The sequence below is a fragment of the Rattus norvegicus genome, chromosome X (genome assembly GCF_021556685.1).
Source record: "Rattus norvegicus strain SHRSP/BbbUtx chromosome X, alternate assembly SHRSP_T2T, whole genome shotgun sequence".
Lineage (NCBI taxonomy): Eukaryota > Metazoa > Chordata > Mammalia > Rodentia > Muridae > Rattus > Rattus norvegicus.
Window position 1 is genome coordinate 27502017 of NC_141554.1, and position 14458 is coordinate 27516474.

General features: G+C 45.3%; 2 protein-coding genes across 7 annotated transcripts in view; both read left to right on the forward strand.

Moving 5' to 3' along the window:
* The window catches only part of Wnk3 (WNK lysine deficient protein kinase 3), a 164130-nt gene extending 157126 nt beyond the window's left edge, over nucleotides 1-7004 (forward strand). For 2 of the 5 annotated variants that reach the window (XM_087600108.1, XM_087600107.1), the window contains exon 23: nucleotides 4832-6000. In XM_087600108.1, coding sequence (XP_087456234.1) covers nucleotides 4832-4912 — 81 coding nt within the window. In that variant the 3' untranslated portion in view covers nucleotides 4913-6000. Of the gene's footprint in view, nucleotides 1-4831 lie in introns of all 5 variants that reach the window. The other 3 variants (XM_087600104.1, XM_087600109.1, XM_087600106.1) reach the window with 2 other exon arrangements.
* A 4185-nt stretch (nucleotides 7005-11189) lies between these two features.
* Fam120c (family with sequence similarity 120 member C) overlaps nucleotides 11190-14458 on the forward strand; it is a 153226-nt gene continuing 149957 nt past the window's right edge. For both annotated transcript variants that reach the window (NM_001427708.1, XM_087600110.1), the window contains 1 exon segment: nucleotides 11190-11900. In NM_001427708.1, the coding sequence (NP_001414637.1) occupies nucleotides 11217-11900 (684 nt within the window). In that variant the 5' untranslated portion in view covers nucleotides 11190-11216.

Below are 14458 nucleotides of genomic sequence, written 5' to 3' on the forward strand. Positions count from 1 at the left end.
CAGGAATCTTCACAAATGCTTGTAACCACACCTCTAAGGGGGCTGAGACAAGAAAGAGCACTGTTGGAACTTGCTATTATCAAACCAAGCCAAGAGGCCTCTGCACATAGACACACATACACCTATACACATATGCACACATACACATATACTCATACAGACACACAGACACCTATGCACATTCACACTAACACACACACATTGACCCACATACACTTATGCACACATGCATGTACACTCACAGACGCGGACACACATATACCTATGGACACATGCACACACCCACACACATGGACACACATACACCCTTGCACACATGTGCATACATTACCACACACATGAACACACATATACCTAGGCACACATGCCCATATACTCATACACACACACATGAATATGCAGAAATTAATCTTTTAAACGAAAATTTAAAACTATGGTCCTTGCCTCATCTGTCTAATTAGTATTAAAAGAAATATCACTAAATTTCCCAGACTGGTCCCCGTCTCCTGGGTGCCTGCCCACTTCTGTGCCCTGAACTGCTGCTCACACACTGTGCCTCCTTTCAGCCTCTTCTATCTGACCTTGTCGGCCCTGTCCAGCCTGCCCAACTACCTGTTATCATGGTAGCCATCTACACTTGAATTTCCTTCTACCTGCATAGGCACGTGCAGCTTATGACAAAGCTTGTTAGCCACCACTTCTATTAATAGACTCCTCTTAGCCTGGTCAAGACCGTTGTCTTGGCTAAGGTGGTGCTGCTCCTGATAGTCAGGACTGTAAGTCCTACAGTGTGCTGTCTGTGAAGAAATAAGTTCCTGCACCTGGCCAATGGCAGCTCACTGCTAAGATATAGTCCTGCGGAGATGCTGAGGTGTGGGTATCTCCCACAGCTCCTTTGCCGAGTGTGCCTCCACTGGGAAGTGTGCTCAAAATCCTGCTCACTAGACAGCCACTGCCAGGATGAGTGCCAACATGCGGGTCATACTCTCTGAGAGCATCCACTCGCTGACTCTATCTTGGACTGTAACAGGAGGCAGCAGGTACCCTATTACTAGTTATCAGTCACTTGCTGTGCCCCTGGCTCCACCCAACCTGTGGGGCACACACTGGTGGTGGGGGCACATACTGGTCTGTTGTGATCCTGCACTGATTCCCAGGCCCACAGTTCTGCATGCTTTGGGACACATATTTTGGGATTAACTCGAAACACATAGGAGATCATTGGATGGATCACGAGAATCTGGCTTTTCAATCATCACAGACTTGTTTTAGAGGTTTTTAAATAGACGTTTTAAATTTTACTGCACACCTCTGTATATATCCATGAGCTGCTTCCTCTTACATGCTGTGGTAGGTTCTCAGGATGGAGGAGATAAGAGTTGTCCTGTACTATGTCCCCCCAATGAGACAGGACAACGAGGATGGAACACGTTTTCCTAAGGCCGATTCTTTTTTTTTCTCCCTAAGACATAGTCTCATATACCCCAGGCTCTCAAGTGCTGGGACTGGGTTGATGTCTTAGGCATTCTGAGCAGCCTTTGAAGGCTGGCCTGTTTCCATTAGCAAGCAGGGTATTTACAAGGACAGCACATTACAGAGAAAAGCCTTTCCACTGTCAGGTTACCAAGCAACTTTATCATTGGCACAGACCATTTATCCCTGTGTTTGAGCAATCCATCATGATTGGGGCTAGCAGGAACTCTTCCTCGTGATCCTCCTGCCTCTGCCTCCTTCAGCAAATCCTACCGGTGTGCGCCACCACAACCGGCACAGGAACTCTTCCTAATTGCATCCCCCTCCCCCACAATGTTCTCATTCCTCTTCAGTTTCTGTCTCTCATTTTTGGACTGATGTAGCTTAGATTGGCTTGTTGTGTAGATTGACTTTGAACTCCTGATTCTTCTTCCTCTGCCTCCTACCTGCTAGGATTATAGGTGTGTGCCACCACAGCGAGCTTCTACCTTTTATATTCGAGCCTTTATCTTCCTCTCCAGCTATCTCATCACTTGTCTTCCACCTCTTGTTTCTTCTGTTCTGTTAACTTCTTCTTCCTATATGCCCTTTGGAATTTGTGTTTAAAGATTATATAATATATATGAATATATGACTTATTTATTGTGTATAGTTAGTGTTCTGCCTGTGAGTAAACCTTCAGGCCAGAAGAGGGAGCTAGCTCTCATTACAGATGGTTGTGAGCCACCATGTGGTTGCTGGGAATTGAACTCAGGACCTCTGGAAGAGCAGTTAGTGCTCTTAACCTCTGAGCCATCTCTCCAGTGCCCTACTTTATTTTTATTTATATGTAGTAGTATGTATGTGAGTATAACTTTGTGTGTGCGTGTGTTTGTGTGTGTGCACACGTGCACACGTGGGTGTGAGTGCCCTTGAGCATGTGAGCATGTATACTAGTGCCCATGGGGGCTAGAAGAAGGTATCAGAAGTTGGAGTTACATGCTGTTGTTTGTACTGAGAAGTGAACACTGAGTCCCTACAAAAGCAGTGATAATAGCTGAGCCATTTCTCCAGCCCCAACTTGAGACTGAGTCTCACACTGTACATAGCCCAGGGTGTCCTGGAACTCACTGTGTAGCCTGGCCCAGTCTCAAAATCTTATCTATTGTCCTGTCTCGGCTTCCCTGAGTGTTAGTATGTCAGGCCTGAGTCATCACCTGGAGATTTGTTCCAGGGAGAGGACACATACAAATATGCATGAAGAACTAGAGAGACATTTTGGGAAGGGGTCTCAGCGTCCCACAAAGTTTGGAGATAAATCACAAGCTCGAGTGGATTTTCTCCTTTGTGATGGTTTGAATGAAAATGGCCCCCATTGGCTCACGGGGAGTGGCAATATTAGGGGGTGTACCCTTGTTGAAGTAGGTGTGGCCTTGGAGGAAGTGTGTCATTGGGGGCAGGCTCTGGGGTTTCAAAGCCCAGTGTTACTGTTCCTTCCTGCTGTCCACTGATTCAAATGTAGAACTCTCAGTTCCTTCTCCAGAAACATGTCTGCCTGTATGCCACCATGCTTCCTGCCATGATGATAATGGACCAAACTTCTGAACTATAAGCCAGCCCCAATTAAATGTTTTCCTGATAAAAGTCACAATGGTCCTGGTGTTTCTTCACAGAAATACAAACCCTAACTAAGACATCCATCCTCCTCAGTTCCCCAAGTCCTTAGATGATCCAGGCTCATGTTAAGGCCACTTTATGCCCAGAGAGACTCCCTAACAGGTATTGCTTGCCACGAATTGGATTCTCTGCTCCCATCTCACCAGAAAGGAGTAAGGGTTATAACTCCACTTCAAATTCACATGCCGAGTGACAGCAGGGCTTTGAATCTCTGTCTTATTAAACATCAATTTTTTAAAACATTTATTTGTGTGCCACAGTGCATGTGTGGAGGTTAAAGGACAGCTCGAAGGGGTCTGTTCCCTCCTAACTTGTGGGTTCTTCGGAATTGAACATGGGGCTTTGAGCTTGGCAACAAATGCCATTACCAGCTGAAGCATATCACTTGCCCCTGAGGCCAAATTCTTAAGCCATCGATACACCCATTTTTATGGAACTAAAAATGCCTGGATCTTCCCTACTTTTATATTGCTGGTGACTGAAACCTGGGCTTTCTGTGTATTGTACAAGTGACTTACTACCTGCAGGCCACCTTCTATGTTAAATGGATCTACACTTGCCAGGAGACAACTCCTGCCCCCTTTTCTGTCGGGGAATCAAGACTGAATTGAGGTGCTGGGCAGTTTTCAAAGGTCAAATAGGGTATCAGGGCTCCTAGATCCTAAGTTGCTGGAGGGCACCAATCCAGGAACTCTAACAAGCTCATGAAAAACACGTACGCATTATCATAGAGCTCCAGACTTCTAGAACATAAGTCATTTTGGGTACCAAGGGAGCCAACAAAATGGTCAATTATGATTCCCTGTGACAGCCTCTGAAGTCAGCTCTGTCCAGTCCATTTTAAGTGGCAGCTCTTATGACAAATACAGAGGCGAATTCTAGCAACCAACCATTGAACTGAAAATGGAGTCCCCATTGGAGGAGTTAGAGAAAGGATTAAAGGAGCTGAAGGGGTTTGCAACCCCATAGGAACAACATTACCAACCAACCAGAACTCCCAGGGACTAAACCACCATCCAAAGAGCACACATGGACAGACCCATGGCTCCAGCTGCATATGTAGAAAAGGATGCCCTTATTGGGCACCAATGGGAGGAGAAACCCTTGGTCCTGCCAAGGCTGGAACCCCAGCCTAGGGGAATGTCAGGGCGGGGAGGTGGGAAGGTGTGGGTGGTTGGATCAGGGAACACCCTCATACAAGAAGGGGACTGGGGGATGGGATAGGGGGTTTATGGATGGGGAACCAGGAAAGGTGATAACATTTGAAATGCAAATTAAAAAAATCCAATAAAGTGGCAGCTCTTATATCACATCCTTTACGTTCTGCTTTGTCTTTTTTTTAGTCTGGTTTTGTTTTAGTTTTTGGTCTGTCTTCTGCCAGGTGACATCAGCTTTTTTTTGCTTTTTTATTTTATTCATTCATTCATTCATTCGTTCGTTCGTTCATTCATTCATTCATTTATTTTGGTCTCTGCTGGCCTAGGAAGTTTTAAGCAAGTCCCCACTCCAAGCTCTCTGAGGATTGCTGCTTCTCAGGCTCTCTGTGTAGTGCTGCCCAAGTGGCTGACCTTTTGTTCGGTAGCCTCCGCGTGTCCTATTCCTGTCACTGGCGCCAAGCCCAGGGTTTCCTTCAGCAGAGGGCTTTCCCTGTTCTAGTGCACAAGGCTAATGTCACTCATTTCTATTTCTTGCTGCCCTCTAGGAAGTCTTCTCATCTCTGCAATCCAGCCACACCATGGAGAGTTTAGGCTTCCTCTCCAGCAACAGAAGGTGGACTGCCTAGGCAGACTGTGGACCCTCGCTGAGCCTCTGGAGAGGAAACTGGGAGCAAACATATGGCAGGAGGTCTCATAACTTGGGAGAAGGGGTTGCTGTGCACTGCATTCCTTTTCTTTCACTTGAACATCTTTTTTTTTGTAATATTATGAGTCCTAAACAATAGAAACTTAAGACCTGTGCTGATTCTCTCTGATTTTGAGAATACCTCCAGGTAGACACACAGTGCACACAAAATAGTAGCTGTGTGCCAGCATTTCCTAGACCTGGGATTATGTAAAGGAAGAGAATTAAACAAATTATGAGGTCACTTTTAAGCTGAATCTTGAAAAGGGAATGGAAGTGATTTCTCCAGTGGAGAAAAGCGCATGGTTCTAACCTCTCTGCCATCACCACAAGCCTGTGCCTGTCAGCCAGATGAAAGGGGATACAGAATGCTCCAGGGGAAGGGAGCTCCTGGTGACCCTCATGAAGGGGCTGTGGTCAAAGGATGCTGTAAGAAACCGGACAGCGACCAGGAGCTCAGAGATTCTGAAAATGAATTAATTGGTAACATTGGGACTGTTTCCTCCAGGCTGGACATGATGGTTGCCCTCATCAGTTAGAGTATCCCATAGCGAGTGGGGCGGTATATGAGGCTGTACCCCCTTCTCAAGGATATAGAAGCCTGTTAACAATGGCTGTAAGAAGGAAGATACTTCAGTGGCACAGCTGCATGTGAGTCACCCATGCTCCTGTAAGTAAACCTGTATAAATTAATTGGTCCACCAACCACCACAAAAACACCTGCTTTTTTGCAGTGTCCAGCTCTATTCTCATAGTGTTATTAAACTTGTTGAATAAATTATTGAGTTTCTATTTCATAGATGCAGTGAGAGTCCAAGAGTTTATGTAGTTTGTTAAAGTTGGCTCCCTATTAAGGAGCTAAACTGGTACTGAAACACCGGTCTTGCTTCCAGAACACACCTCCTCCTGGTTCCAGGGCTTTGGCATCTGCCATCTGTACATTCTCTATGGTCTATAACCACTGTAGTTTTTTCTCGGTTGCATATGCATGTTAATACTCTTATGTCCAAGTAAAAAAAAGCAAATTTGAACAAGTTTCAGCAAGAAGGGAATTCGTGAAGATGGCGGTTTTACAAAATCTAGGGATAACACGATGGGTCTTAGGAACAAATGAAGTGGGTATTTTGATAGACCTGGGATTTTCCCATCTCCTCCTCTAAATCTACCCCAAGTTCTCTGGGAAAGAACATGAAAGGCGGTCTCTACAGCCAAAACAATGAAGTAGAGAAGGTGGGAGGAAAAGACCACACAGTGACAATCCATTAGGTAATTGCTCTATAAACACATATGCTATTCCCTTGTATATACAATTAGAAGCATGACTACCTCAACAAAATGCAGGTATAGCTGCGAGTCACAAGCAACTACTAATCCAGATATAATGGCACCACATGGCCCATCCCTTCTTCCTTTAGTTCAGTTACAATAAAATGTGGCTCCTTGTCATCTAGAAATCTCTGATAAATGTACCTTCCACAAACAGAGAAATATATAACAGTTTACAAATAAACACCATCAAAATTCCCTTTTATGGAAGAAGAAGAAGTCACATGTTGATCTATCACTAGATCTGAAGATGTATCTACCCTTTCGCCTAGATGGGTCCTATACTTGCTGGTTTTGTGTGTCAATTTGACACAAGTTGGAGTTGTCACAGAGAAAGGAGCCTCCCTTGAGAAAATGCATCCATGAGACCCAGCAGTAAGGTTTTGTCTCAACTGGGGTGGGCCCTTTGTGGGTAGTGTCATCCCTGGGCTGGTAGTCCTGGGTTCTATAAGAAAGCAAGCTGAGCAAGCTGGGGAAGCAAGCCAGTAAGTAACATCCCTCTATGGCTTCTGCATCAGCTCCTGCTTCTTAACCTGCAGGAGTTCCTGTCCTGACTTCCTCTAGTGATAAACAGCAATGTGGAGGTGTAAGCTGAATAAACCCTGTCCTCCATAACTTGCTTTTTGGTCATGATGTTTGTGCAGGAATAGAAGCCGGGACTAAGACAGGTATAATGGAAATAAACTCATGAGAGTCCTTTTGCTATTATTTCCTTGCTTAACCAGTCTGTACTTAGGCCAGGGTTATGCTTAAAGTGAGGTTCTTAGATTTGAAAATGTGTTCAAATTTCCCAGATGGCTAGAGGGGTGTGCAAAATGCACCAACATACCCCTTTCATACCCCTGCACTAGGAGATTTGACCTACTTAACAAGCCTTTGAGAAACTTAAGGTCAAATCACCTGGACAATTCGGTGTGCTATTCAGGAAAAGTGGGGTTATCAAAATAATTCAGTTAATTGTACACCATAACTGATCCACTGCAGAGCATTGACTAAAAGGGGCTTATATTTGTCAATCCTTCTGTTCCTTAGAGTGTGTATCTTTCTTCCAACTCAGGATGTCTTTCCAAAGGACCTGTGAGACACTGCTTGGAAACCTAATTGCCAGGAACAATAGGACCTCTGTCTCTTTGTCTGTGTTGATAGGATAAAAATCTAATTGTCAGCCAGCATGTACATTTGACCTAATCACATTTATATTGATCAGTCCTCTGTAATTTTTTTATTACCTTGATGCTATTCTGCCCCCACCCTGTTTCCTCTCCTATTTCCCCATTCTTCCACTTATGTCTCTGCAAGTGAGAAGAAAGCTCATCTCTTTCCCCTACCATCAGTAGTTAGTGGATATACTGTTCATGGTACTTTAACATATGTCTGACTTTATCTTTCACATGACTAAAATCACAGACTTCTGGTGGTACACACAGTGTATCCAATGTTGAAAATACAGGGTGAGGCTTGAGATGATCCTGTTCAGAAGAGTTCACAGCTACTGTGATGTGCTGGTCCAGAATTGCTACTCTGGATGGCCCATTAGGATTCCCATTCACTAGACATGATTTTCTACTGACGAAAATTTTCTAAATCTTCAATGGAAGGCCTATTGGTTTCATGTTGGGACATCTCCCAGTAGCAAGTATTAATAACAGTAAAAATCTTGTTGTTGGTCTCCTTTCTCTTCCTTTTTTCCAGTGCCGGGGATGGAACTCCTTGTCTTGCACATGCAAAAGAAGTGTTCTGCTTCTGTTGCAGCTTCTTTTTCTTAGCACTCTTAAGTATTTCGCTCATTTTCTCTGCCATTCTGCTCAAGATCCTCTGGAGATCTAGTAGGAGATAGTAAGCTGAGCTGAGCTTAATACTGTGAACCCCCTCCCCCATCTGCCTTGGGGATGTTCACTTGTTTCTTAAAATCCAGTTGGATTCATTTAGGAGATCAGCACTCTTGGCAGAGTTGGTACATGAGGAGTTACTACTCCTTATACATGTGTAGTATAAGTGAAATCAATCAGTGAAGTCCTTGAAGTGGGTCTGACACTTCTGCTGCAAGTCAGCAGGGCCCAGGGATTTTTGCCTGTGGCAATCAAAGCTCAGTTTGTTTTTATTTGTTTGTGGTGCTGAGGAATGGAAGCTGGGTAAGGACTCTACCACTGAGCTTCATGCCCAGTTCCAGAGTTCTTTTCTTTTGAGTCCCAGCAACCATAACTAACTGGTTCACTTCCATAGCTTACAAAATGGGTCAACTCCCTTCCCATCAATGGATGCTAGAAGATTCCATCTGTATCAGTTCCACATGTTTTGGGCTTGTAATTTGCCACACCTCATTTCTGGATTGAGTATTTACTTTGTAACCAAATGTAATGAGCTCACATTTTGGTGCGTGCAAAAAGGCTAAACAAGTACAGCCAAGACATGAAAGAATGGAGAAAGATTTATTACTCAAAGCAGATAAGGAATCCATGAGTGTTTCAACCAGCATGGCTTTGAGATTGCCTTGACCAGGGCAATGGAGAATGAAGAAATGACAGACAGATGTACTGAGGAGTGGGGATTGGCTAGGCCATGCACAGTCCCACATATGCTGTTTATAAGACCATCCTGTAAGAGGAAAAGATACAAATTTTGGACACACTTAGCTCAAGTTCACAAGGCGTTAAAACAATTAAAATGGGAAGAAGAGTACATCTGCGAATTCTTGTATCTCAGTTTGTATCAAAGCTGAAAATAATGGAAAGGTCATTTTGTATGTGTGCACAGACGCATTGTATGTCTTGGTGTGCATTCATATGTACGCCCATGAAGGCCAGAGGGCAAAACTTGGATATCAGTTTCAGGAGTGTTCCATCTCAGTTTTTGAGACAGGGTCTCTTATTGGCCTGGAACTCACCAATTAGACTAGGTTGCTTGGCCACTGGATCCCAGAAATCCACTTGGCTCTACTTCCCCAGCACTGGAATTACAAATGCACTGCATTGAGCCTGGCTTTTTGATGTGGGCTCTGGGGATTGAACTCAGGTTCTCATGTTTACAAAGCAAGCATTTTAACCAGAGAGCCATCTCACCAGCTTAGAAAGGATGCTTTGAAAGTAGATTAATATAAGAGTTTTCATCTAAAAGTATCTCACTTGTGGGATCCAATTATTTTTGTTGTTGTTAGGGTTTAATGTTTTTTCTTTACTGTTTGTTTGGTTTCATTCTTATCCCAGGCTGACATGGAAAACACTAGTTTCAAGGTGGCAATCCTCCTGCCTTGTCCTTCTGAATGCTGGGTTTACAGATGTAAGCCAACACATCCAGTTAAAATATGGCATTACAAGAATATGCGAACATGATAGGATTTATTTACTCTCTTGCTTCTTTGAAATCACTGGGTAGCCTAGGTTGACCTGAAACTTAAGGTGATTGTCCTATTTTAACCTCTTGAGTGCTGGAATTGCAGGCACATACCACCATACCTAAGACAACAGCTTCTGCAGTAACCCTATCAATTTAACAATGAGAGGGCTAATTTCTAGGACAGGGATGCTGGGCAAACTCTCTAGTAAGCACATTTTACTGAAAGCATCTATTCCCTCCATCTTTCATCCCTTCCTTCCCCTTCATGTTGTCCTCCCATCCCTGCCACTCTAGACCTTATGACAAACCCCTTTCTAGAATTTGCAACCAGTTTGCATTTCCATCCTAACAGACCAGTCTGATGCCATTCCTGAGGTTCTGCCCTTTTGTGTTCTGCAGATCTTATTTTCTGCTGTATTCTGGCTGAAGGACTGAGCCCTAAAAGCTTGACAGAAGAAGGCTCTACATGGATTTCATTGGAGAAGCATGCTGAAACGTACTCTTCAAAAGACTGTGATCAAATTAGAAGCTTTGCAGCTATTTTGAATTGCTCCCACATGGGCAAATTTACTAGGTTGGAAAACAAATCACCTAACCATATTCATAGCTGAGTACCAATAAGGTCCAAGTTGTAGTTGAATTTGAGCGAGTGTTTAATCTCCCTGACCAGAGATCCTGAGGCAACTTAGAGTCGATTTTAGTTTGTCTATGCATTCATTGTATTAAATAAATGTTTTTACCATTCGTAAGGGGGACAACTCTTCAAAGTATGACAGTAGCTAAAATCAAGTGGATTGATACAGAAATGGTAGTGGTTGTTATGCTTCACATGTGTTCTTTTCCATTCATTTAATGTTGTGCATATTATCTTTTCTATGGAAGGGAAATTTCTCCCTCTCAAGGAACTTTAGCTCACTTTAGCCAAATTCTACCAATCCACAGTACTTCCTTTCCCATGATGCATCAGCTCCATTCCTTTCCCTGGGAATGGTGGTGTAATATCCTGAGGCAACTCGGTTGGATACTAAGAGTTCTGGTGTAAATCCTATACACACATTTTCATGCCTTGCTTCTTCTGACACTTACGAACATCAAGGCCTGACAGGAGTGATCCTCTGGTTCGAAGACTAGATCCTGAGGCTATCCAGGAAAAGACTACAACTCCCAGGATGCTCATCCGCCCCGCCCCTGCACCCCTCCCCCAGCTAGAAAGCGAGTATCACAGAGAAGACGAGGCAACATGGCTCCCGGAGGTGGAAGGCAGAGGCTTCACCCCCTTTGAAGAGGTGAAGAAGAGCAGCGGAGGGGAACGGGAAAAGAGAAGTGACTACGATTTGTCATCGCTTTTATCTTCCCAGCCTCTTCTGAGTCTGGTCAGCCTCACCTCTGCTCTCCATCCGCACCCAGTCTGTGGTCTCCTCCCCTCCCCGCCCACGTTCCCTCGCCCCTCCCGCTCTCGAACCCTCTCCCCGCCCCCCTCGCCCCTACCCCCCGCGGAGTGCGCACGCGCCCGCCTCCAGCTTCGCGCGGGGATCGCCGCCTGGCTCGCTTGCGCAGCCGCTGTTTCTTCTGCCCACGGAGGAAGCATGGGCGTCCAGGGCTTCCAAGAGTTCCTGGAGAAGCGCTGTCCCGGGGCTGTGGTGCCTGTGGACCTCCTCAAACTCGCGCGCACCGTCTCGCGCCAGCAGCAGCAGCAGCACCTGCACCGCCAGCTGCCGCCAGCAGCCCTAGCGCCAGGGGCTCCACGCATCGCCAGGGGCTCTGCTCCTCTGCCGCCGCCGCTCCCGCCTGCTGCCTTTGGTGCTTACTCCGGGGGCGCGGGGCCGACTCGGCACCATCACCCTGCTCACCATTTCCACCACCATGGCCAAGCGCCGCCAGGGCTGCATCCGCCGCCGCCCCCTCCGCTGCCTGGGGCTCGGGTATTGGTAGACGCGGGCTCCGCGCTGCCGCGGCTCTATGGTGGCTACCAGACGGATTGGGTTTGTGGCGGCCAGTGGAATGCCATGCTGGGCTACTTGTCAGCGCTGTGCCAGGCTTGTGCCTATCCGGGCGGAGACGGCCTGGAGCTGGTGGTCATGTTCCCTGGGGGCCTGGGGAAGGACCGACTGGCGGAGTGGGGCCGTCGGTGCCAGGCGGAGCGGCAGACTGCGCAACTGATCGTGGGACACGTGGGCAACAAGGGCACCCCTCCACCGCGGGCCTGGTTCCTGCCACCTGCCTGTCTGAGCCACTGCGTGAGGCTAGCACTCATCCGCTTCCGGGTCAAGGTGAGGGAGGGGTTAGATTTTAAATGAAATGCCCCACACCTGTTCCTTCCAGACTAAACACCTAACCATGCCACCCACTCAGTCAGCTAACTTACTGGCGACCATTTCCTCCACTTGTGCCCCGTCATATGGCCTACCAATTCCCTTGCCTACGTGATTGTATCTCCCTATCCATGCCATCCCAGTAACCCCCTTTGCTTACGCAATTGGCCTACCTGTTGGTTTTAGTAGAATTGACCCAACATTTTTCCGGGGCTTCATGTTTCTCTTGCTATCATCCCCCCTCAAATATTTTTTTTTCATTTTCCAGTTGACATTCCCTCCCCTATATCTGTTTTCAACCCCGTGACAAATAAAACAGATATTAGTCGAACACCTTTGTTCTATATTTTCCCCCATTTGACACCTAGTACTTCTTTTTTACCCATCCTTTAAGTCCTTTTCATTTCAACATGCTTTTATCTTGGCATGCCTTAGCCCAAACAATTCACTGATTGACTCACTATTCAGGAAGATGAACACGCTCAGTAGGGGGTTTCAAAGATGGGGTGGTAGGGCGGGTGGGCTTTCCAAAGCCCTGAGACACCATTCTTTTCCTTGGAAGATCAGATGCGCAACATTTACTTAATGGTGTAAATATGCCTGGTGATTCTGTTTTCTGGTCAGTAAGTACAGTACGTGTTTGGGTAGGTGGGTGGGGTGATAATCTGTGGGCTAAAATGGTCCAGGGAAACTTCCAGAAAAAGATAGACCTTACCTAAGACTGCGAGAACGGGCTAAATTTGAATGGTTCATGGGTTTGGGAGGAGGTTTAATTAAAGAGGTTGAAGAAATCGGGCAGAGGCCAAAAGAAATTCCAAGTTCATGAGGCTCCATGGGTTTAAATCTAAGTCCAGCCTCTGAGTAGTTGGGCCGCTGCATATGGAGCCTGGGGAAAAGCTTGGCAGCATCCCCGGGTCTTGGCACCGCTGCTATTACGCTGTTGCTTTCCCATACTCTTAGGTTTCAAGTTGCTACGTGTAGAGAATAGCAAGGCTTGAGAAGTAAGGAGGTGGGCAGGAAAAAGGAAAAGAAAAGCGCTACAGGGTTAGGTGGGAAGAAACTGCAAACCCATTTTCTAACCAGAGTTTTGGGGGATGTCCTCTCAGAATTGGGGATTTGGGAATTCTGAAACAAAACAGGTGGCAGCTGGTGGAGTAAGGAGGGAGCAGAGCCAGAAAGATCTGCTACATAGAGAAATTTGCGATGGTTATAGAATGTGACTAGAATTCAACAATGCTAGATATACGGGACTCAGCATCAAATCTGTGCCTTGGCTGGATAGATTATAGCTTTTTATTTTGACAAGCCAGTAATGGACTGGGGGCATAGCTCAGTGGTAGAGTGTCCTTACTAACCTAGAGGCCCTTGCTTCAATCTCCTGACACCATGCATGCAAAGGATCTAATCATGAGCTAACTTAAAATACAACTGTAACAAAACCCCACTTGTTTGTTCTGACTGAACATTTTAAAGCAGATTCCCTTACAGTCTTTCCTTCCAAGTTGTTTTGAGTGGTACCACCCAGGCTTTAAGGAATTTTTTTTACCCGTTATTTTTTATCCTGCTCTTTGGCAGCTTGACTATTGGCACTAGTGATGACTATGTTAGTGATGCAGAGTTTTCCTTTCTGTCTTTCTTTTTTTTTTTTTTTTTTTTTTTTTTGAGGGGCCTGAGGGTGGTGCTCGGGAAGTGAGGTACTAATTGTATTTACACCTGAAGCCCTTAAGTGCCTTAAAATTCCCATTGGATCTTTACAGTAATAAATGAATCAGTATGACCCCTGTTTTCCCAATGGGGAAACTCACACCGAGGAACTTTACACGCTTGCCCAGAGATGATGCAGTAATAAATGATAGTGCTAAGATTCTGGGCTTGATAGCCATGCAATCTGATTCCACAGCTGTGTTCAAAGATGCATCTTTCTAAAGAGGCACTGTGATCAGATTATTTCCATGCTTGAAGAAATACCTCATTGGCTCCTGAATAAAAGCAGTTTGGTTTATTAATTTGTGTTATTCTTTTACTGAGTCCTTGCTGTAGGGTAAGTACTGGGCTGCAAGTAAGGGCTCTCCAGTAGGTCAGGGTTTAGTGAAGACTGAAAAAAATCCAGATACTCTGTGCAAAAATTGCTTGTGATGAAAAAATGTAACCTATTTACAGAGGTATTGGTAGTTTCTCAGTGAGCTCGTAAAACTCTGGAGCGCCTTTACAGATTGGCCACAAAGAGACAAAGAGGTAGAAGAATACTACAGATAGTGGATAAGGACACGGGGACCTAAAACAGCCTGTTTGTGTGCTCTGGGTCACTTATTGTATATTTATAGCATATTTACAAATATTTTTTTCTGAGTAGGCTTTGATTGCTGGTTGACAGGAAAGAGGAACACCTTTGGTTTGTGGTTTATTCATATTCTCCACCAGTCAAGACATTTGAGAACCAACTGTAAATATATTTTTCATATTTAGCACAGTTTTTTTTTGAGGCAAGTCCCCATGTTGTCCAGGCTATCTTTGAA